Source organism: Orbicella faveolata, unplaced genomic scaffold (genome assembly GCF_042242905.1).
Source record: "Orbicella faveolata isolate gen_17 unplaced genomic scaffold, um_ofav_v1 contig_24, whole genome shotgun sequence".
Lineage (NCBI taxonomy): Eukaryota > Metazoa > Cnidaria > Anthozoa > Scleractinia > Merulinidae > Orbicella > Orbicella faveolata.
In genome coordinates this window covers 32951122-32973940 of record NW_028301552.1, presented here as the reverse complement: position 1 = coordinate 32973940, position 22819 = coordinate 32951122, and the positions used below count along the sequence as shown (strand labels likewise).

The window sequence follows — 22819 nt, the reverse complement described above, 5'->3', positions numbered from 1 at the left end:
GTGAAAGAGACTCCCATAGCAGCACAAGCGGCGACGAAGAACTCGACGACAGCGGAGATGAAGATGAGTGCCAGTGAAAGTTGCATTCGAAAATAACAGTGTTAAATACTTCTTTTCAGTAGCTACAAATGCTTTTTGTCGCCAAACGTTTTTTTAAAGCAGAAGGAAAGTTTGTAATAAATTTATATCCTGCCTTCTATGTTTATTCTATAGCAATTTTTTTGATATTCAAACATTATGCCATTTTAAAGTTTTACTAAAATATTTCACGTGACCCCCCCTTTTTCCCTTATTTTTTTGGGATGGCCCCCCCTCGAAAGCCATTTTTTTTCGCATGGCCCCCCCCAAATCCCACCAGCCCCCCCTACCTTAGAAAAAATGAACGGTCCCTAAACTTCCTTTAATACGAAATTTTAACACTAAGCCAATTAAAAATGGTTATCTTATGAGACAAGCGCCTACGACATAAGATTAATGGACTTAGCTATTAGTTGGCCTAATCGTCACCTCGAACTTACATGATATGGAATATATAATCCAGGTGATGATATCAACAGAAGGTATGACTTGGCATTTTATCACTAACTAGTTTCATATCGTACGAAGAAGTGCAGCACTCATCAGATAAAATAGCCAAATGAAAAGATCGTTACAATACTCGTTGATTGTAGACGCACTTGCGCGCACGGAATTTGAATTTTACCCGTTGCTAGCGCGCGGAATTCGGATTTTAACAGTTGCTAGCGTATCGCAATTGGGGGCTTAAAGTTCTTTAGGAGAAACTTGTTTACGTGCCTGCAGGAAGTGACCAGCTCATTACACTTGTTCAAGGTCGCCAGTTCAGGCCTACAAATGATAAAATATTTCTCTTACAGGCACATGAATTACCTCGGTTAGAGACAGGGCTATAAGGAGAGGTTTGTTTTAAAATCTTCCAGGTGATTTTAAATTTCAACTTTGCTTCCCTCAAATACCAAACATGCTTACTGAGCTCTGTACTGAGTGTCTTTTTGGGGTCGTTAATATATATATAACAATGCTTTTGTAAATAATTAATAAGACACGAACACTAAAATATTAAAATTGAAATGTTTTAATGAAAGTGCCAGCTGAAATTGTAATGCCTCCGAGGCTGTTTTCGCGCGTATAAATCTTTCTCTGAAACCTGGCAATCGTCATGGAAGTTATTCTTTTTCAATTTTTTTAGTGTTCGCGGAGCGTCCAGATTTTGACTCAACTGTTTGCAGTCGAGCGCGCGGCACTTTATAAAAGAGGTGTGACTTTTTAGTTTTGAAAGAGCGCCGTTGTTTTCAATCAAGCTCGCAGCAAACGAAGGTGTGATCATGCATACTAATAAAAGAACACTTACCCTGATGAATGAAGAGCGGCATTTGAATGAACTCAATTTTAGTAAACAGATCTAGAACGGTGGAGTCGTGATTCACAAAACAATACGTTGAGAGTAAAGCGAAAGTTATTAAAGAGCAGAGAAACGCTACCCAAAACATCGCGTCTGTAATTTTAATTATTTTTTCCCTGATTTCTTTCCGCTGGAAATCGCTGTGGACATCAATCGGTCGGCGAGGAAAGATGCGCGAGCTTCGAAGCGCTGTTAAGAGCTATTAATCTCTGGCCGAATGCTCGACTGAAAGCAGTCTCTCCTCCTGCTTTTCAATCCGTGGTTCGAACGCGGAAACAGCGGGAGCACGAAACGAGCGGCTTTGCCGCTCGATTATCGCGCTCGCTATTTTCGCGTTCATCCTACACTGATCTTATGGGTTTTCGAGCGAAAGAGAGCCTGTTCGCAATCTAGCCAAATGCGAACGTCGCTTTCACTTCCACGCGTGGTGAGTTTACCAGGATAGAGCAATTTTAAAGCAAAAAGATGCCTTACTTGTCGGCAGCTTTTACTTTCACTTTTAAATACATGTGTACAACCGCCACCCCACCAGCCACCCCAGCGCAGCTATTTGCACCGACAGGATTATACCAATACCATCTCCCCTGAGTAGAATTTGTCTTCCGTTCAGTCTTTCCGATCGTTTAAATTTCGCGCTCGTATAGTAATCGGAAATTTCAAAAACTCCCGCGGGCATTTAGAAGTTTATACCGCCATTGTTCAAGATGACCATATAAGACCAATTTTAGGTCTTATAACAATACCTATTGTTATCAATGTTGAGCCGGTTTTCTTGATACGTCTGGGAAAAAAGTGGCTGTTGTTTTCGAAGAGATGAAAATATCGTTTTTGCGAGAGAGAAAAAAGCTCCCTACAATTTCTGGAAAGGTAACAAGTGCTTCAAATTCAGATTGTTCCCAGAAAACTTCCTCATGCTGAGAATCAGAGTAAAGGTCTTTCACGAAACAAGTGAATATATGCAATATCATACATTTGATTGATGATCAGGTCTTCATATCTTTCTCCGCAGTATATAAAGAACTCATAACGTGACCAGCTCCCAGTTTGCTTGATAGCTCAGTTGGAAGATCACTGCACTGGTATCGCAGAGGTCATGGGTTCGAATCCCGTTTTAGCCTCAATTTTTTTTTTCAGGCTTAATTTCATAACTGCATGCTTAAGTTGTGTATAACTACGATGATCAATCATGTCTTGAGGTCCTTAATGATATGGGAGGAAAAACTAAAAACGGATGTCAAGATCTTTACTTAAGATTCCTAAAGCTTGGGTATTTAGGCTGCTCTTCTGATAGAGGGGGATAGGCGTGTGTGTGTTTAAATTTTGTGACAATGTGAGCTAATGAGCAATACACATAAAGACGAGTTGTGGCGTCCGAAATAGGAGAGTTTCAGGTTCAGTGCATTCAAATTTAGCAGGCCTGGATACATAGCAGTGAGAAATTGTTACTGTATGACAAAGTTCTTTGTAACAAAGGTCTGGGAAAGAATCAGGACGTCAGACAAATAGAAATACCAATCATTAGTTCAATAACGCGTTTTTTACAGTCTATATAGGCTTGTGGGAAGCCTTTAGGGCTTGTTAGCCTTGCCCACATCAGCCAGGAAATATTCCGCGACGAACCTAAATGATGCTTGCATGGAACTGAGGCACCGCCGTATGTATAATCTGCTGAGATTTGAAGTATTCTCCCGTGAAGCACACGTTTACACCATCATTCAGTTATAAAAAATGGTCTGGCTTGGATTTGTCAGCGGCTATCCAGACTTCAACAGCGAGTCTTCTGTCTTCACCACCCAGCGACCAATGCCACCTCCCCCTCCTTGGAGAAAAAAGTAACAAAAACACGTTAATGAAGAAATGTTTTCTTCTTCAGATTTGGTCTTTGAAACAGACACATTGCATCAAATATATATATATATTTTTTGTATCAGACTAGCTATTCCTGCCCGCCAGTGTAAAATGACGAGGCTGTAAAATGTCATCTTGCATTGGTAAGTTTATTCGCCGCTTCTTAGTTGCTAGTGCAAAAAATGTCTAGTTGGAACACTTGGTGTACACAGGGTGTTGTCGCCTCCGTTATCAGTCGTCGTCGTTTTCGTCGTCGTTATTTTGATCTTCGTTGTTATTGTCTTCGTTAGCGTCAGCATTGTCCACGTCGCTGTCTTCGTCACCCTGACGTCATCGTTGACAGAAGAATTTAAGAGAGTGAAATGCACTCGATATATAAAAGTTGACTTACCTCCTCCAGCACCAAAGGCACATTTTACAGGAACCCCTCCTTGAACAAATATTCTGCCTTGTGGATTTCCATGCAATGTTTTGGTAATGATAACGACACTTCCTCCCGCACCACTCCCTCCTGGGGCAGATCTGTGTGACGTCATACTGAGACATTCTCCATCTTCACCTTTATTAAAGATAAAGTTGAAATGAAAAAAAGAAAATTCATGTTGGACTTTTGGGCGCAATTCAAGTATAATAGGGCTTTTTCGTGTTCTCGGCATTGGACTGGAACTAGCTTGCAACCGAGGCTAATGCGGGGAGTCTCTTTAAATGCAAATAACATTTATGTCTTTTTAATGATATTCCCCGCACGAACCTCTATTGCAAGCTAGTTACATACATCACCTTTATTTCACCTCGGATTTACAAGAGTAACTGTATAGCTAATTTCTCCGTGAAAATAATAAATAAAGGAATAAATAAATAAATAAATAAATAAATAAATAAAATAGTATTGATAATAAAAATAAAAAATAAAATCGTATATTATATACAGCACAATTAACTACTATTTGCATAAGTCACAATTGCATAGATTTTCGAAAGAAAATTGGTGTAATTTAGCTCTAAACTCATTCAAGGACGTTATTGACCTCAGGTCCTCTGTTAGGTTATTCCACATGTTTGCAGAAGTGCATCTGAAGGAATGAAGACCGTAAGTGGTTGTGTTAACGTATGGGAGTTTCAGCCCAATATTGAGAATACGAACATGACCTATTGATTGCTGCATATTACTTACTGAACTATATATGATACTAAACAAGACTGAATTGTGTTTGTTACTAGCTGAGTTTATCGCGCAAACTACCGCCAATATTTTGCTGGGTGGTCTCCGAAAACAATGCGTCAGTACTGCACCCATCCGAGTGGGGAATGATGGGTGTGAGGGGTGTGGGGGTGTTGGGTGGGGGATAGACTGAAAAGAAAACCTGAAAACAAGGATAGGAAGAAAGAGGCAAGTAAAACGGTTACACACTCAGCAGTAGGGTATCACCTTTAGATTCAATCGCGCCATCAAGCGTCAGCTCCTCGAGTAGAAGATAAACCAGACCACCACCATGTCCTCCCCTACCCCCAGAGTTTGGATCATCTCCATGGGCAGAACCACCTCCACCACCCCCTCCCCCACCGTAGCTTAGTCGTTTGGTAAAGTCTGTGTTGCCGAATTGCATTCCACCTAAAGAACATTGAGAAAAACATTTAAAATAATCCGTCTAAAATACGAAGATCAATCAGACTGTGCCAGTCAGCAGTTAGTTGGTTTTAGCGACTAATTTAGTTATTTCTTTATTTGTTTTTTTTGAGCCATTCATTTAGTTAGACATTATAGATAGCTAGTAGTCATTTTGTCAGACAGTTACTTTAGAAATCATCTCGTTAGCTTATTTGTTAGTTACTAACGGCAAGTGTAGATGAATTGGGAGTTGTTATTACCTGTGCTATAAACGCAATAGACAGAAATAGACAGAAATTTACAACTAGCATCCCATCTAGGGGGGACAAGAAATACTCCTAGTCGCTTCATGCTACAGAAACCAGAGTTAAGCGCCGGACTGGTAGGCCACTTGGCTCATTTGCAAGTTACCTTACCTGCCTACATTGAAATCACTTTAAATAAAAACGTTGCGATCGGAAACCTAGGTTCCGTATCCTTGAAGCGATTTCTGTCAGTCCTCTTGAAGTCTTCCGGTATTGCGAACACGTTTTAAGTTATAAGGACTCTTTATATGGGAAAGATTCTTAGCATTGTTACCACTTGTTAAACAACGACCAAAGTTAAAGCTAAAACTACCATAGTCATGCAGTCTTACCTCCTGCCCCGCCTCCGCCCCAAGCTGGACCACAAGTCGAGTCACCTGTTAAAAAAATTAAAAGCCTACGTGTGATAACTTTCTCGTAAAAACCTTCATGCTTAAAGTAGCTCCCTATAGTTTTACGATCGCACGCGCGCTGAGGACGGAAGCTCAAGTAATCTGCGCGCGCTCGGAGGAAAACGTCAGTGTCTTCCGATATTTTATTACGTCAACATGAGCACAAAAAGCAAAAATGACAGTGAATTTTCTCGCGTTTCCTCTGGTGAAATTCCGTTAAATTCGGCAGATTGGTAGTAAATAGTTTATTTTAGTCGGAGCTCGTTTTTCAGGGAAATCTATAAGACCAGATTTTTTTGCAGCGGTAAAAGACAGAAATTTGAAAATATCGAAAAAACTGCCTTTACAAACCCTACTTTTTTCGTGTTTAAAATTCGTATCCCACTGGAAGCGATGTGATGTGAAAGTTTTGAAAGATTTCACCAAAGGAAATTCATGAAAATCACAAATAAAGCCATAAAAACAGTAAAAAACACATTTGTTTGGGCATTTATAATTCAAGACTAAATCCCAAAATTTTAACAGAGATGATAGCAAAATGCTATTTAATCATTGCTTATTATATGTAATAAGGTTGAAAAGACTAAGTGTGAAAACGAATGCAAAAACAGCATTCAAAACAACATTTGCCCGCGCATCGCCATAAATGATTACCCTATGGAGACACCTTAAGATTAACAAATTCTTAGGTCAGATGAGGTCATGTTCCTTCATCAGACTGAAACAGTTACATTACATGTTGATGACAAGGGGGGATGGTGCAAGTGAATATATGAAAAATCATATATTTAAACTGCGGAGAAAGTTATGAAGACATCAATGATCATCGCAGTTACGCGCACAACTTAAGAAGTTGTGCAATTAAAGCCTGAAAAAAATTCTGGCCTAAACTGGAGTCGAACCCATGACCTCTGCGATACTGCATGGTGTAGTGCTTTACCAACTGAGCTATCAGTTCGAATCCCATTCGAGCCTGATTTTTTTTTTCTTCAGGCTGTAATTTCACAACTGCGTAAGTTCTATGTATAATTGCGATGATCAATCATTATTCTCTTTGACTGTAGTTCAAATATTATGATCTTTCATTCTTCACTTGCATTCTTCGCCATCTACGGGTATATTACGAGCTCATAACGTGACCAGCTCCCAGTTGGCTTGATAGCTCAGTTGGTAGAGCACTGCACCGGTATCGCAGAAGTCACATGGGTTTGAATCCCGTTCAAGCCTGAATTTTTTTAGGCTTTAATTTCACAAAACTAAACGCTTAAACCACTCGGACATTACCTCCTTCACCCCCAAGACTTTCGTTCCCAGCTTTCCCGCTTTTTGATGAACCACAGGGACCTTGTGCAGGCTGCCCCTGCTGACCTCCATTCCCACCAGCTGCCCCAGGACAGTCTGACACTCCCCCACCCCCAGCGTAAGTACCGATCTGAAAAAAAGCAGAACAAAATCTATTGTAGTTGGTAATTATAGCAATGGTCCGGGTTAACTCTGAAATTGAACAATCTCCGCGGTTTTTTTGGTGGGGGGATGGGAGGTAAAACGCGACGAACTATATCAGCCCTTTTAAGTTTTACGTCACATTTCAAGTATCATATTTTCCAATTAAAACCAGTAGAATCTATGAAACGTTTGGTTATATAGCACGTTGTCTTTTGCGGAGTTTGTTTTAACCCTTAGCGTGCGTGTCATTTTCACTATCGTATCACCAGTGGTCCAAAACATTTGATTGCTCATGGTAAGACATTTTAAAATTATTATAATTCTATATATTTTTATTCATTGTTTATTGTTGTTATTTAGGTGAGGGCCACAGGTTTCTCAGTCCACGACTGTGAAGTGTTTCCCTCGATTAATAAAGTTATTGTTATCATTATGCTACCCCAACTAATATGAGGCATTTATGATTGCCAGTTTGCATGCATGATCAGAGTCACAGCCGAACACTACGTGTTCTGGCCTCACGTAAGCGGATCCCTGTCTCAAGTGGTCACATTTTCTGGTCTCAGTGGTGTCAGCTTTTTACTGAAGGTTCCCCTTCATCAGCTACAAAGAATATAGCTAATTACACTGGAATTATCGTCGGTTCTCTAACCGTTCATACACGCGGGACGGCGGAATGTCAGATACTGCTTGTTATCAATTACTGATCAGCGTAAGATAAATGATCAGCTATCATCTTGGAAAATTGGATGCATTTTATAACCAATTACAACCATTACGTAGAAGCAACATTGCCAGCATCGTTGTTATAAAATTTCGATCGTGTTTAGAATTGAATTCTGCTTATTCTGATCTTGATCAGAATTGAAATACGAAAAAAACTCAAGTAGACAAAAAGGAAAAGTAAACAAGAAGACAAAGAAACGTACCAACATAAAAACTTGTTTACTTACAACAGTAGATGCTGTTCCTCCTTTCCCTCCATCACTACAACCTGCTCCACCACCACCACCCCCACCACCAGAAAAATGGCCACCTCCTCCCCCTCCACCGGCACCGTCATCACTATTAATAGCAGAATCAGCCCCTCCCCCTCCGGCATTCCATCCTCCGGGACCTCCTTGGCTACCTGAATATTAACAACAAGTTTGTGGTTTGATAAGTGAATTAACATGGTGAATTTTAAGCTCGATAATGAAATATGAAAAAGTGAACTGATCAACATGACACGAGCGTAGGACAAAGGAAAAATCTGAGTCCCCGACTGGAAACGAATCCATGACCTCCTGAACACCGGGCGGGCGCTCTATACACTGAGCTACGAGAACTCATGGAGAGCAATTTCATTTAACTGAGTTCGTAGGTGACAGGCGTCCTGCAAAAGCGTCCTGTACAGTGCTGATCCTAGCAGTATGCAAGACGCCTCTTACATATAAACTCAGTTAAATGGGCGTGCTCTCCATGAGTTCTCGTAGCTCAGTGGATGGTTCGATTCCTGGAGTTAGATTTTTTCTTTGTCCCACGCTCGTGTCATGTTGATCAGATCACTTTTTTCACAAATTTACGGTTAACAATCACATCATTGTTAATAACAATGAGGAACTGACCGGATGTATCCCCTGCACCACCACCTCCAAGTCCGTTTGTGTTTACAGTCCAGGAGGTTCCGGAAATATCTCCTCCTTTTCCATTGTTTCCTGTCACAAGATGGAGGAATGATTCGCCGCCATAACCACCCCCACCCCTAGAGTCACCACCTTGTCCACCACGGAAACCTAACGAAGACAGTACATTCATTAATGCAGTAACAGATGGACTTCGACCTCCACATACGTGGGTCAGTGGATGAGGGAATGGATGAATAACTGACTGACTGACTGACTGACTGACAGAGCGACCGTCCGACCAACCAACCGACTGACTTACTGTCTGACTGACTGACTGACTGACGGACTGAATGACTGACGGACTGACTGACTGACTGTCTGACTAACTGACTGACTGACTGTCTGACTGACTGACTGTCTGACTGACTCACTGACGGACTGACTGACTGACTGACTGACCGACTGACCAACTGACTCATTATAATTTCGAGGAATCGCGACAATTTACCCGGTATACCTTTTCCAGTAGTTAATATCTTGGAGGTTCCATCGATATTCATTCTTTTCGCTCTTAGAGCCAGGATCCCGCCATGTCCATTGCTTTGCTGTCGACATGTCAGAATGCAGTTGTTGCTCAGTGTGACTTTGTCATAACTTGGAAATAATTGAGCAATCTCATAATTGCCACCAGATATCTCTTGGTGGGTGAAGGCATTGCTCAATGTGACGTTGCAACTTTACGAAAGAAAAAACATAGACGAAGAACATCGTTACATTAACGCCATTCGAATTGCAAAAGGAGGATGAAACAGAGGTGCTGGGAGGGGAGGGGGAAGGGAGGATGAAACGAACAACTCATTAACAGTAATTCTTTTTTGTGTTTTTCTTCCTGCTGTGTTTCAGAATTGTTGTCTCAAATCACCCTGAACTCCCGAACGTCGAAGGTAACTCATTGATTTATAGAGACTCGACATATTAAGAATAAAATTCATGTATAAATGGAAGTACTCACCCTTTGACTTCTTCCACTTTCAAGATTTCGTACTTCCCATAGTCGGACAAACTTCCTCTGGTTATCATAAAAAGCAATTCATCTCCTTTATTGATCTGAGCGGAGTCGCAGCCGGAGAACGCAGCATTCTGTGAGTTTTTAGATTCTACTTCCCACGAAAATGTCACCTTTGTGCAGACGTCTAAGGTCTCATCGTTGCATAACACTTGAAGAAGAAAGCGAATGATTATTGAAAATAACTGCAACTGAGATTGAAGAAAATCAAGACAACACTTGACAACTTAAGACAATAAGAGTGTTATTCGACTGTGGCGTAGCAAAGGTGAAGAATAGAAGCTGGACACCAAACCTTGATGAACGTCACAGATTTTCCCTAGATATGTAAACCAGCGAACTGATGAAGTTGAATGCCTTAACCAGTTAAACAGAAGATATGTTTAAATGATTTTATAGAAGTCATGATGAAAGTATGGTTTCCATGGAAACATCAAGTTCTGATAACCAGTGTCCTACGCAGAGAATCTTAGGACTTTCATACCACGCAATCTTTTCTTCACCATACTGATCAATGAATGCGTGACTATACGTGAGGATTTATGACGAGCCCAAAGAGCGCCTGCGTAAGGAGGCCAGTTTCGAGCTTGTATACTACTCACAATTTTCGCAATTTTTCCCAACAAGATTCGCCAATGGACATATGCATCGATAATCCTCCCTGTCATAGATCGGCTGACATGTGCCACCATTTCTGCATGGATTCGACATGCAAGGTGTCTTTGAGAGAATAAGAAGAGAAGAACGGTGACAGTCATTGTGTCGTTTCTCTACTTATGACATCCGCTTTTATGTTTGGTGACTGCTGTCTATTGAGCATCTCTGTAAATGAGTATACTCCTTCATACACATTTAATTATAACTCAGTCTAAGCGTGGAAACCGTTACCATCATCATTTTCAATTCGTTATCGCCCCATGTTTCTACACAGCTCGCTCAGACGTCAGTGTTTAATATCCTTGTAATAAAATAATCCCTCTATCCCTGTTTATGGTTAGGGTAAGTAGTTGCTAGTTGTTATTGTCCATGACAGATGGCTGCTTGAGGGCTACCTGTACTTGTTTACTTAAAAGCATGCAAATTTTGAAGGCTAACAAAAAGAGATTCAAGATTGAAAAGCTTATTTTGACATTATCGTCTTAGGTTCTACCATCTGCAAATGTCCTTTGAGACTGTTTTATTTAAGCTCTTTCTAAAGTTCTAAAGCACTAACAGTATTATTACTGTTTATATCCGATCAGTGTTCAAGTTAAATTTATAGTTCTAAATTAAAATGGGAGACAACACTATTTAAATAAATAAATTTAAATTAGTGGGGGTTTTGTCGAAATTTCTCCCAGCGCCTGGAGCAGAAACGTTCTTGCAAGGAGATTTATTTTGAACTAAATTAAGTAGTGCTTGATTTCATTTTTAAACACAACCCATCTGAAGGGACAGAAGAAAGGAAAATATAAATTTCTAAATAACTAATTTGACTTTGCTGGCGTTTATCAAATAAATGGTGGACAGTTTAAAGTTCTAAGTGCTAAATTTTTAATAAGCCGAACTAACATATTGGCTGCTGAAGGTCGCAATTGTAAAAACAAGATTCTATTTTGCCTTTTTTTTTCAAGATGGATCTTTTCTAAAACCGTACTTAACGTCCTTTAATAAATTTTTAGACGGTTTTTATGGGAAGGAATCCCTATTTTCTAGGTTTTTCACATAGTGTGGAACCTTTGTTGTTTGCAGTCGCTCAAATGAGAGTAGATTTAGCTGATTTAGGTTCAAGAGTTCTTTATTTCTCTAGGATATAATGTCCGGCTCAGTATTAAGAAACGTTAAACCCGCACGAATATTGTTTAAAAAAAACTGTCAGAAAGAATAAAGTTGCCAAAACTCTATTAGTTTCTCCGATTAATATACTTTTTTTATAAATGTTATGAAAACAACCCATGCGCCACGAACGAATTTTACAATAAACATCAAATTTACAGAATACTGGTGTTGATCACTGTTGAGAAAATTAAAGATATTACTCATAAATGGAAGCATGTAGTTAGCTTTCAAAACCACCGGATTGCAAAGTTTATTAATGAAGTTCCGCTATCATCGTTGCAATAATTAGTTACGATAATTCCCCAAAGCATGACATAACGTTTATTCACTCGGAACTCTTAAGAATAACAGGAGGAACTTGAAGCTATCTCAACCCACCTTAATATTGTAATGGTAAAACTCCTGGCTGATAGCAAACCTGTCTGGCTGGTTAAACTTGTCGCTGTTTATCAACTCACATGTATGTGTTACATGGACTCGGTTACCGAAGTTAACAGAGAAACAGTCGTGATGGTTGATGCATTCGAAGGTACATTCACCAAGACTCGAAACCTGCAAAGTTGCTAGCAATGAAGCATTTAGTCTTGTAAATGGATTGCCCACAAACTGAGCAAAACTTACTCCCGAATTAGTTCTTTTAAAATGCTGGCAGTTTACTCTTGCTGAGTTGAAAGAAGCAATGATGAATAGAATCAAAGGTATAACACAAACAGCGGTGATAAACGTTTTAAAAACATGCATTTTATGAACTTGACGTTTCGTATGCTAGTCAACATACATTTTCAAAAGTATATTTTTAAGAGCTATTTATACTGTATCAATGGGGTCTGGAACCTAGACAGAAAACATCTGCAGTAGAAATTTAAGACGTTTCAAACGGAACCTGTTTGTAAAGTGACACAATGGAAATACTTTCCTGATAAAGTAAAAGCTTTTCACTGCTGACATTGGCATTCAATGCTGGCTGTAACTCCTGAATAAACAAGGTCTCCTTAACCTTACAATGGCAGTCATTCTTGCCGGACGCCACAAAAATATATACTAGAGAACGAATATGTTTAGTTGCAGAAAGCGGGCATCACAGAGTGACCCAAAGCTCATTCTTTTTTTAAGTTAAAGATTAGCTAGCCTAATGCTTGATCTTAGCAACACTGAACCAGATCAAAATGGGTCGCAAGGATAGTTCTCATTCAAATTTATTCTTAAGTTCAAAAGTTTCCCGCGTGATTCGTATGCAATACAAAGCGTACAGCATAGAAGATCACTTGTAATTACTCTAGACTCGTCAATCTGGATAAATATATATTTTTTTCTCTGGAGAATATTGGGTTTCCAAGGACCGAAGAACGTATTATCGTATCGGAAATGACCAATGCTTTATTATTATATTAAATTTGAATCTGAATAAAACGTGATTGTATACAGTGCGAAAAAACTTAAAACTATATATTTAGCATTAGTCGAAATAAGTCAAGGGTAAACTTCATACTGCGTTTTTGGTGAAGTGGACTCAAAGTTACTGGAACTGTTTAAGGAACTGTTCTATGACATGACATATGACTTGTTAATTGCAACAAATATTCAAGTGCATTGCTAATTATGGCACGGGAACAGCAAGACGTTATCGATTGCACTACTGTCACATAAATCTTAAGCAGTTTACGATAGTCTATCAAGGTCCTAAAGTTTGGAATTCTCAGCCAGCATCTATCACTGATTCAACAAACTTTTCCACCTTGAAGGAAATGATGATTAAATTTTAAATGAAATGATGATGAATTGGTCATGTTGCGTACATAGAGCTTACAATTTATACCACTGCTTCAATGACTGAGGTGGCCTCCGTTACAAGCCTGTTGGTTTTTTGGAGGTCTCCTCCCCGTATCAAAAACTGTTGTTATTATGTATGATTCTTTTTTATGTGAGTGAAATAAATGATGATGACAATAATAATGATGATGATGATGATAATGATAAAGATTGTGAAAATCACGTTACCACGTCTTAGTAACAAAGGTTGATCGGTATTTCATTCAAATGTTTCAAAATAGTCCACGATTTTTCCTCAACTCCCCATCTGATTAGGCTTAAACTGTTATACAGTGAGTTCTTGTGGCACTGAGCTCCCTTAGGTGCGTAGCACAAACTTTTTTCTCATCCATACATTATGCGGCAAAGGTAATGTTTTGTATGCACACATGGATAATCTCCCCATTGTGTGGCTTGCATAGCTGTACAGTCCTCGTTGTTGCCATAATCATTCGGTTCGTCGGCCTCCCAATCAGTGAATGACACGTATGAATTATCAATCCACTCAAACACGCCTTCCTTGTCAATATCGTTGAATCCTATCCACAGATGCGAGCTAGAAAACAGCTGAGCGTAGAGAAACTGGTTTTCTTCGGTGCTGTGAATGGACGCGAGGCTGCCGTTCAAGTTTTCACACGCTTCTTGTGCGCTGTGCCAAGATTTCGAATTCTCAAACTTCATAAAACAGGAGTGGTTGAACTCGAGCCATCCAGTGGGACAGGAGACTGTTTAAAAAGAAAATAAGGTTAACTGATGAAGTTAATCTAATAAATACATCCCTTCCAGAAGTCGGGACTTTTCGCATGTATTAGCTCTAGAATTACTACGGTTATCCAAGTAGTAATGTTACAATCAAATAAACGATGACTGATATAATGAGCCATTCGAAGTTTCACAGTACAAGTGCTTATACTTAGACATGCAGGGCTTAATCTTTGAGACAAACATATGAAGTTAACATGTTTCGTTCAAGTCGAACCTCTACTAACGGCCACCTCCCTACAGCGACCACCTCCCTACAGCGGCCACCTCTCTACAGCGGCCACCTCCCTACAGCGGCCACCTCTCTACAGCGGCCACCTCCCTACAGCGGCCACCTCTCTACAGCGGCCACATATTTTCGTTCCACTCGGGCGATTTGCTCTGCCAACAACTGCCATCTCTCCACAAAGGCCAGTTAACTCTGTCCCCGAGTTGGGCGTTGTTGAGAGGTTCGACTGTAGTCGAAAAATCTTTTTTTCCATAAAATGTGACAGCCTTTCTTAGCAAACGTCAAGATATCAAATCAATTAGTTTCCGCATACCTATGCTCATTATATTCAAGAGTTATTTGACATATCAGCGATTGACTGAGGGCAAGAGATCGTCAGATTTGACTTCGCGAATAAAGATCTTTGATCGTATATCGTTTCAGGTCTTTAACCTCCGACTCCCCCTACCCCATCCCTCACCCAGCTCTGCCACCACCCCCCACCCCCACCGGACCGACAGACGATGACATGCAACGGATCCGGCGATGGGTAGACGAAATCATGGGTCGTTGTAATTGATTAAACAACATCAAACGAAAACCAAAAGATTACTTTCAAAACCAAGAGAGAATGATCCAAAACATCCTCTCTTGTTTGCTGTCACCTCATCTTTTCCAAGTCATTTAGAATTAAAACTGTTCCCTTACAAGTTTCACAATATTTTCCTATGAACCCAGGCTTGCAAGAGCAAGTAAATCGTTCCTTCGTTACGTCACAGGTCTCGTGACACGTTCCTCCATGAAGGCAAGGTTGTGTTCCGCAGCATCCATTTTGACATTCGTTGAACTGGACATCGACCTGTAGAAGTTGAATAATTGATGGTTGACAATGAATGGAATATTAACAAATACATTCCATGTTGTCGTACGTCCGTTTAGTAATAGATCACAGATGACGTCAAAATGTGGCATTTTAAGAGCAAAAACTAGGACACGAGGCGATAGCCGAGTGTGTCATTGATGTTCTTACCACATTTTGACGTCCTCTGTGATCTGTTACTGAACAGACACACCGCAACATGGAATCTATTTGTTTTATGTAATAAAGAAACGAAAACAATTGTTAATGACGTCTTCTATGCGTCTGTGCTCCAATAGATGATAAGCAAGAACCAATCAAAATGTGAGAATAACTTGACATATATTATATAAATTAAAATTGACAACCTTTATGTACAGGTTTTCCAATTTCTCCAAGCAACAGAGCTTACAAAATTAACCTGCACGCTTCACTCTCGAACAAAAGCTCTCCTTGAGGTCATTCCGATGAAATAGAACCTGCACTGAGATTTTTGTGAAACTTTGCCTATCGCTTTTTTATATTATAGGAACTTAAATTTTGCAATAAAAATGAGGGGTCCCCATGTTCGTTTAGGAGCAAAAGCACCTTGTTTATACCCATATAAATCCTTATAAGAGCACCATGATTGTAGTTACGATTGCTTGCTAAATTCACGTTTCCGACGATTGCTTTTTGTTATACACTGAGAACTGGTCCATATTTATTTTACACAGAGAAATTTATTACTCAATTCAAAACAACAGAAAAAAAAAATGATAGGTCACCATACTCGTTTGCGAGAAAATGACGATTTACCTCTATGGCGAGGTCCAGCTGTAAAAAAAAAAAGCCGCCATTTTTTAATGCGCGCGCGCTAATCACGCGTGAAATTATGCGCAGTAGGGATGCGCAATGCAATACTGGGGAACGACCTTAACAACACGACAGAGTTAGTTTGAGGTCACGCAGCGGTATTCTTAGAACTACTTCTCGTCAGTTGCTACCAAAGCAACAAATCTCATGTACAAACCTTGATGTTGTAGTCAATAACTAAATCGTAGTATTGATAATTTTCCTTTGGTCTCAATGCATTGGATTTCGTGTTTTTGTTTTCTTCATTCAGCTGACAGTTGTCCTCGTTTGCAATTTTCAAGTAATTAAATGAGATGCAACGACAGTCAGTCTGGCATTTTTCAAAGCATTTGATTGGTTCTCTGACAGTAGCGTTTTTAAACACGTGACCAAGAAGGGCGTGGTTACTAAGCATGTTTCTTCCCACAGCAAAGAAAAATCCGCCTGTGGGGCAGTTTCCATCAGAAGGTGTGACCAGAAACGGAGATGTGTAGAGAAACACGTGGACCAGAAACTTCACTAGGCTCGCACGTGCACTTCCAAACATGGCTGGGTCTGCAATTCCAAAAAAATACCAAAATTAAGACTATGTATAAGAGTTCCCGTATTTTACATGATGCTGGCATGAATAGACTAAATAAAGGTTTGAAACAGAATTTTTTGCTCTGAGTGGGTTTTGAACGAACGTACCCCCACATAGTATTCAGGTTTGATAACCACTACACCATCAGGACAGCCATGCTGGCAACATAGCAATCGAAGAAGTGATTAACGTGGTTAGGACGTGGGCTTCCCGGGCAATTTTCTTTCAAAGGTGCCTACGTAGGGAAAGCCTGTAACTCCGTTTGAAACCTGAACTGAGGTTACCAGCGAAGGATACACGACCAAAGTCAAGTTAGCGGATGACAAGGGAGGATCCAATTAAGGATACAGGCTACTTTTTATATTAATTAATTATGAGTATACGAAAGAAACCTTGACCTAGCCAAATAATCATATAGACTGAATAAAGGTTTGAATTATTTAAATAAATAGATAAATAAATACATGATATTATTTTATCTCGAAATTACAGAGTAGCTTAGAAACTAATATCTTCGACTATGCAGTATATGCTTCGGGTAGGCACTTTTCTAACATGCAATCCTTAATTCTGATGATCGACGTCCATACAACAGAACTCAACTAATGCTAGCGCTTGACGTTGAAATATATATCTCCACAAGCCTTCTATATATTGTAATCAGAATCAGTAACTTTTGAGCAAAATTTAAGTTTTTAACTTTTGTGCTTTTGTTGGGCAATATCCGTTCGAACTGGCTGAAAAATTGCTAAAGTACCGAAATTTGCCTGGGAAAAGCTCAAACTGCAGTGCGTAACGAAAGTTTCGCCATTTTGCAAATGAATCTAGCTCGCACAGCGAGATATTTTGAACACAGTTGCGTGGCGTACAAGTAGAAACCCTCAGATTGGTGGTAGATTCGTTATTTATTAGTATTTTTTGAGGTTATTAAGGCCTTGATATAAATTTCTTCATTCATCGTTACAAGAATGTCGCAATTCACTGCTCCATATGCATACGTTGTTCTCTACATTTACATTTGGCAGTGGTTCCTGTCTATTCAAGCTATGTTTTTATGATGGAAAATGAAAAAAACTAACGCAAAAAAATCATTGAAGTGAAACTGACTCATGCATGTACAGGAACACATATTTCGACTTCGGCTATCTAGCATCTATGACAGATGATAGAGCAATCAAAATAGTTAATTATTCCAGCTTCGGCTTATTACTGAATTGTTCGAGAATTTTAACTTACCTTGGCGATCTTGATAAATGAGTTGTTTTTCTTCTGAGAACGTTAATGTTAAGGTTCTAATAACCAAGGAACGTTTCCTAGGAGACAAAGAACAAATGCTTTTTTGTTTGTTTCGCATGACAACTTGACGTATAATTATAGCCTGCGGTTAGAAACAGGTTATGAAACCTGAACTGACAAGTTGATGCACACAAAAAAATTAATTAAAAAACTGATGATTATAATTTTAACCTATTAAACGGCACATCCTTTCTTCTGAGAGCCGAAACAAAACCGGATGCTTTAGCAGGCTATACTCTTTTTTTTGTCTATAAGAATATTATTTTTCTGCCGATTTTAGGCTGAAAATATTCTTGTGAATATTCTTAGCTTATAGGAATAAAAAGCGGACTATGTCGAAAAAACGTCAGATTATCTTTCATATCCAGTGACATTGATGACGTTGAAGTAATTTTGGAGCCAGTCTGCAGGCATCAAAGCCTCAGTATGATGCAGGTCGATGCACATAACTTACCTTCTTGCAGAAATATTATTAGCATCGAACATACGGCTAGTGCTTAGTTTGTTTTTCTTTTGGCTATATTTTTGCCATTTAAAGAAAGGAAGAATTTATGCGGTTTAGAAAAACATACATATCTTTCGTAAATGTTTACAATTTCAAACCAAAATTGGAATTACGCTTGATGACCTAATTCCTAGTATATTTCACTTAACTTTTTCGTTTCTATTTGTTTGCTTTGAAAAATACGTAGATGGCTAAAACGCGGTAACAAAAACCCCAACGATGACCAATTTTCCATGTCACTTATGTAGATTCCATCAAGCAAATAAGTCAATGTCTGTCATAAAACACTTTAAATTCTTACTCGGGTAACGGGTTCTCCGTCCTGTGAACTCTTGCCTGGGTTCCGGGATCTCTTGAGATGCGTGTGTATGTTTAAAAGTTGTAGTAATGTGAGCCGGCTACAACACATGCAGACGAATTAAAGGAAGTGGCAAAATTGTGGCGTCGGTAACCGGAAGAAAGTGTGTCAAACTCGATCAACCGCCAGGATAAATAGCGGTAAAAAATTTGTCGCTGTATAGCAATGTTCTCTGTAACAAAGGTCTGGGAAAGAAACAAGACAACTTGCCCACATAATAATAATAATAATAATAATAATAATAATAATAATAACAACAACAACAACAACAACAATAACAATAATAATAATAATAACAACAACAACAATAATAACAATAACAATAATAATAACAATAACAATAATAATAATAATAATAGTAATAAATAAATAAATAAAATAATAGTACCAAATTAATATTTTAAGAGGAGCCTCCAATCACCTAGAGGGGGTTTCCAGGAGGGTCCTCTAAAAATATTCATCAAATGTCTAAAATACAGAATTAATTACATGAGCCAGGAAATATTCCCCGACGATTGAAGACACCACCCTATACATAGCCTGCTGAGATCTTATGTATTTTCCCGTGAAGCTCACGTTCAGTTCAGGAGAATTTCAACCAGCTGATATTTTCCTGCGTTCATAGTCTCAAGAAATTAAAGGTTCGAAATTGGTTTGTCTGTAAAAAAAAATCCCTAGTAAGTAACTAGGAAAAGTATACTCTTAAAGAATATTTTAAGAAAGACCCGAGGCTGAGATGTTTTAAAAAAACATAATTTTGCGTGTTGAAAATTTGTAAATACAATACTTTTATATGTTTTTAACTAAACCGTATAAGATTCTTCCTTTCTAGCCAAAGAAAGCAACAAAAAGAGGCATGTTTGGTGCCTAAAAACATTTCTGCAAGGAGTTATGTGCGTCATATCAGCTTAAATGCCTGCAGGCTGGCTCCAAATACAGACACTCGAAAACAGAAATGCCATTCGCTATAATCATAGTATACTCACAGGAATATTTTCTGTCTAAAATCGGCAGAAAAATAAGAATATTCAGCCCCGGCCGAAAAAAAAAAAGAAAACAATATTTTTGTAAAAAAAAAGAGTGTACTCTCTTTAGACACACGAAGAGAGCTTTTGAGCGTGACGAGTGGAATAATTTGGGAAAACGTGACCTGAATCGCTCAGAACCCTTTGTGCGCGCGTCACATCACATCCTGCGTGATTGACGTAAGCGTTGGTGATTATGCAAGAGAATAAGGTGTTAATTTTCGTTTACAAAAGGCATTGCACAACAAGCGCGTTACATGTAAACTACACACAGTACGTTCGTGTTGAGCAGAGAGAGTAAATAGAGTGCATTTTAGCAAATTAAATCCAACATGCGCTGCACAAAACTCGAAGTAACCATTTTGCTTGGTGTGGGAATATTTCTAATCGGCACAATTTCTCTGGTCGCGATTACTGTACACAAAGTGTTTCCTGCGCGCGAGGAGCAAAGCTTGAAAGCCATAAACTGTACAATCATTTCTGGTAATATGGAAGCTAGAGCAAAATGCCAGCATAAAGCACGTGATCATTCGACTTATCCGTGCTTGAGGGTTTATGTTTTGTGTGGAGCAGACGCGAACAGAAATGTTTCTTTGGCGAAGGTGCAGCCCCAGTTGTTACGGAAGGACTTTCACAGCCTCCAGAAACAGGTATGTACAAAACTGTTCAGTTTGTACTTGTTGGGCCTTCGCAAATTCTGTGTTGTTAAAACTGGATTTTTTCGAAGGATATTTAAGACTTTTTGTATTTGTCGCGTGGGAGAGAAGTGTCACTTTCTATATTTTAGCGCTCTAAATATAATTTTGCAGAAAGCTAGCAGTGTTGCAATTTGAAATTTGATAACTTGGATAATTGGCCTTTAGATATCCTTTGTTTCAGAGAATGAGTTAATCTCTTCTCTTTTTATTTACGGCCTTTTGTTTACCTTTAAAAACCGACGAGACACCACTAATATACGAAAGCGTATTGCCTTTTTACATATTTCTGTTTCCAACGCTTCTTGTAGGCGTCTTTTTAATCCAACAAATCAATTACCGCGTAAGCGTGCGTGGACACGCGTGTGCTTTCTTTTGCTAACCTTTCGGGAACACGCAGGCCCGGCCTTGATGAGCGCAAAAAAATTCCGGAGGAGAATCTGTTGCAATCGATCAATTTGTCCCAGCCGAACGCAAAGCTGGTGCATTCATGACAACGGAGGACCTCAAGTTTTGTCTGAGTAAAAAATTTCGATTTCGAGTTTCATGCAATTTTCACTGAAGTGACGTGGCCACGCGCAATGTTCATATGTCATGCAAAAATGACGAGGGCGTTTCTTTCCTGGACCCAGTTACTTTGGGACAAATCTTTATTGTAGTTGAATTGTGATGCTACGCACAATAGAATTTAGGACAGGGTGGGGCACTGGGCTAGAACAAGCCAATCACGCACTTTTCTGGCTCTCTGTGTTTATGTTTCACAATATCAACATGTATCAATGTTCCAAATTATACTTCGATTGTTTCTGGTTCTAGCAATATTCTTTTTTCATCCAAAATTCCTTCAAATAGTAATGCCGAAAAATCGTTATCTTTCAAAATAAAGAATGCAGTATTAAACCGGTCCACCCACAGCTCCGCGTGATCATTCGTGAAAAGTTTACTTGTCACGAAATCTTCCCTACATTGAATATTGCGTGACGAATCCGCTCGTAACGTCTGTGTCTATCTGTAATGTGTCTGATTTTATTTTTCGTTCCTTATCTCCAGTGCACCTATGAACCGGAAGAGTGCCATGACGAGACAGAAAAGGACTCCAAACTGTTGGTGTTGTTTCAAAGCCAGAGTGACAGCCCTATTGGATCATCCCTACAATGCTTTTACAACCCGAAAGACCCCGACCAAGTGGTCCGCAAGAAGGCTTCAAAAGAAAGCTACAACAAAATGGTGTTGAACAATGTGGTGTGGCCGCTGGCCGTTATACTGCTGGCTGTTGTTATCACTGCCGTGGCTGCTTGCTTCTTCTCCGCGCGACGTCAGAACGGTTATGAAAGATTGGACGGCTCAACAACATCACTACAACAGACTCTCTGAATACGGAGTACAGTGAAACAAAAAAGATCTGGTCTTAACCAGTTACGACTTGACTAAGATGAGCTAAATGTGAAAGTCGCGTTTTAGGCGTCTGAGAACTACGTATACCCTGTGAGGTGAAAACTGCTCGGAGGTTAAGAACAAGCTGGGAAAGCTCTTCAGCCTTGATTTGTTGAAAAACCCAAAAGACAGTTTTTGCTCTAAAATTTGAATCGCGAGCCTTCTTAAGATCACGCAGTTATTGTTTGTGTTGGCGACTAAATATTTCTTTTCTTTTAAAGGAAACTCAGAATATTTTCTTTTTAAATTATCTGGTAGAAATATATTTTTTAAATCATATACCGTACTTGTAATATTTTGTAAATATAAATATATAGTAATTAAATTATTTAATTTGATTGCGAGTTTGCAGTATTTGTGAAGGGGTTGTTTCCTCGCAAAATATATTTTTAGATCACATAATGGAGTTAAATTGATCAACTGTCGACATCTTGAGTATCATGTAACAACCTAGGCCCTAGTTTTCAGCCCACCCCTTAATCAAAGGGCGATTTAATTAATTCCTATCGGAATTTGGAGCCCTTCTCAACTGTTTACCTAAACGGAAGAATTATCTGAAATAAGCGGTATCAATGAAAGGTCTGGTCTGAGAAGTACGGTGTCATATGTTGGCGCAAGTCTGGACCGGAGCAGGCAAAATCACATATTTTTGTCTTGAATAGGATAAGAAGTTCACAACCCGACCCACATTTTCGGAAATCTTCCTCTAACCGGGCATTCATCTAAACCTCCCAACGAAACGAAAACAAGAGAACTTCGAGATCAGTCACAACTTATGATATCATGTTTTGTGTTAACATCTGTCTTCATCCGCAGAGGTTACACAACAATTATCACGATCTATCAGCGGCCGATTGATTCATAGCTGACTCGAGCCATGATCACGCTGAATTGCCAATACGACCACATTCAAGCCTCTACACACACCCGCACTCAATTC

The 22819-nt window shown here is 39.3% G+C and overlaps 3 protein-coding genes across 3 annotated transcripts; 1 reads left to right on the top strand and 2 right to left on the bottom strand.

Moving 5' to 3' along the window:
* Positions 1 to 1507: 1507 nt before the first annotated feature.
* LOC110056177 (uncharacterized) lies at positions 1508 to 12609 on the bottom strand. Its single transcript, XM_089292137.1, has 11 exons — positions 11890 to 12609; positions 10296 to 10413; positions 9640 to 9844; positions 9145 to 9362; positions 8628 to 8795; positions 7974 to 8149; positions 6859 to 7006; positions 5515 to 5559; positions 4698 to 4880; positions 3660 to 3827; positions 1508 to 3239 (listed from the first exon to the last, which is right to left on the bottom strand). The coding sequence occupies exons 1-11, from the start codon at positions 12250 to 12252 to the stop codon at positions 3175 to 3177; spliced, it is 1857 nt and encodes a 618-aa protein (XP_089148263.1). The 5' UTR covers positions 12253 to 12609; the 3' UTR covers positions 1508 to 3174.
* A 253-nt stretch (positions 12610 to 12862) lies between these two features.
* On the bottom strand, positions 12863 to 17874 carry LOC110056178 (brevican core protein-like). The gene is made up of 4 exons (XM_089292138.1): positions 17803 to 17874; positions 16162 to 16538; positions 14999 to 15149; positions 12863 to 14045 (listed from the first exon to the last, which is right to left on the bottom strand). Exons 2-4 carry the CDS (start codon positions 16528 to 16530, stop codon positions 13666 to 13668), a joined length of 900 nt encoding a protein of 299 aa, XP_089148264.1. The 5' UTR covers positions 16531 to 16538; positions 17803 to 17874; the 3' UTR covers positions 12863 to 13665.
* A 2118-nt stretch (positions 17875 to 19992) lies between these two features.
* Positions 19993 to 22217, top strand: LOC110056081 (uncharacterized). Its single transcript, XM_020762520.2, has 2 exons — positions 19993 to 20400; positions 21496 to 22217. The coding sequence occupies exons 1-2, from the start codon at positions 20083 to 20085 to the stop codon at positions 21817 to 21819; spliced, it is 642 nt and encodes a 213-aa protein (XP_020618179.2). The 5' UTR covers positions 19993 to 20082; the 3' UTR covers positions 21820 to 22217.
* The last annotated feature ends 602 nt before the right edge of the window (positions 22218 to 22819 follow it).

Excerpts from the sequence above, each read along its gene's own strand:
- LOC110056081 (XM_020762520.2), top strand. The coding sequence starts at position 20,083 with ATGCGCTGCACAAAACTCGAAGTAACCATTTTGCTTGGTGTGGGAATA. Across the intron at positions 20,401-21,495 it reads TTCACAGCCTCCAGAAACAG|TGCACCTATGAACCGGAAGA; the intron begins GTATGTACAAAA and ends CCTTATCTCCAG.
- LOC110056177 (XM_089292137.1), bottom strand. The coding sequence starts at position 12,252 with ATGCATGTTTTTAAAACGTTTATCACCGCTGTTTGTGTTATACCTTTG. Across the intron at positions 10,414-11,889 it reads TTTACCATTACAATATTAAG|ACACCTTGCATGTCGAATCC; the intron begins GTGGGTTGAGAT and ends ATTCTCTCAAAG. Across the intron at positions 3,828-4,697 it reads TGGCGCGATTGAATCTAAAG|GTGAAGATGGAGAATGTCTC; the intron begins GTGATACCCTAC and ends TCTTTAATAAAG.
- LOC110056178 (XM_089292138.1), bottom strand. The coding sequence starts at position 16,530 with ATGTTTGGAAGTGCACGTGCGAGCCTAGTGAAGTTTCTGGTCCACGTG. Across the intron at positions 15,150-16,161 it reads TTATTGACTACAACATCAAG|GTCGATGTCCAGTTCAACGA; the intron begins GTTTGTACATGA and ends CAACTTCTACAG. Across the intron at positions 14,046-14,998 it reads AGGAAAATATTGTGAAACTT|TCTCCTGTCCCACTGGATGG; the intron begins GTAAGGGAACAG and ends CTTTTTAAACAG.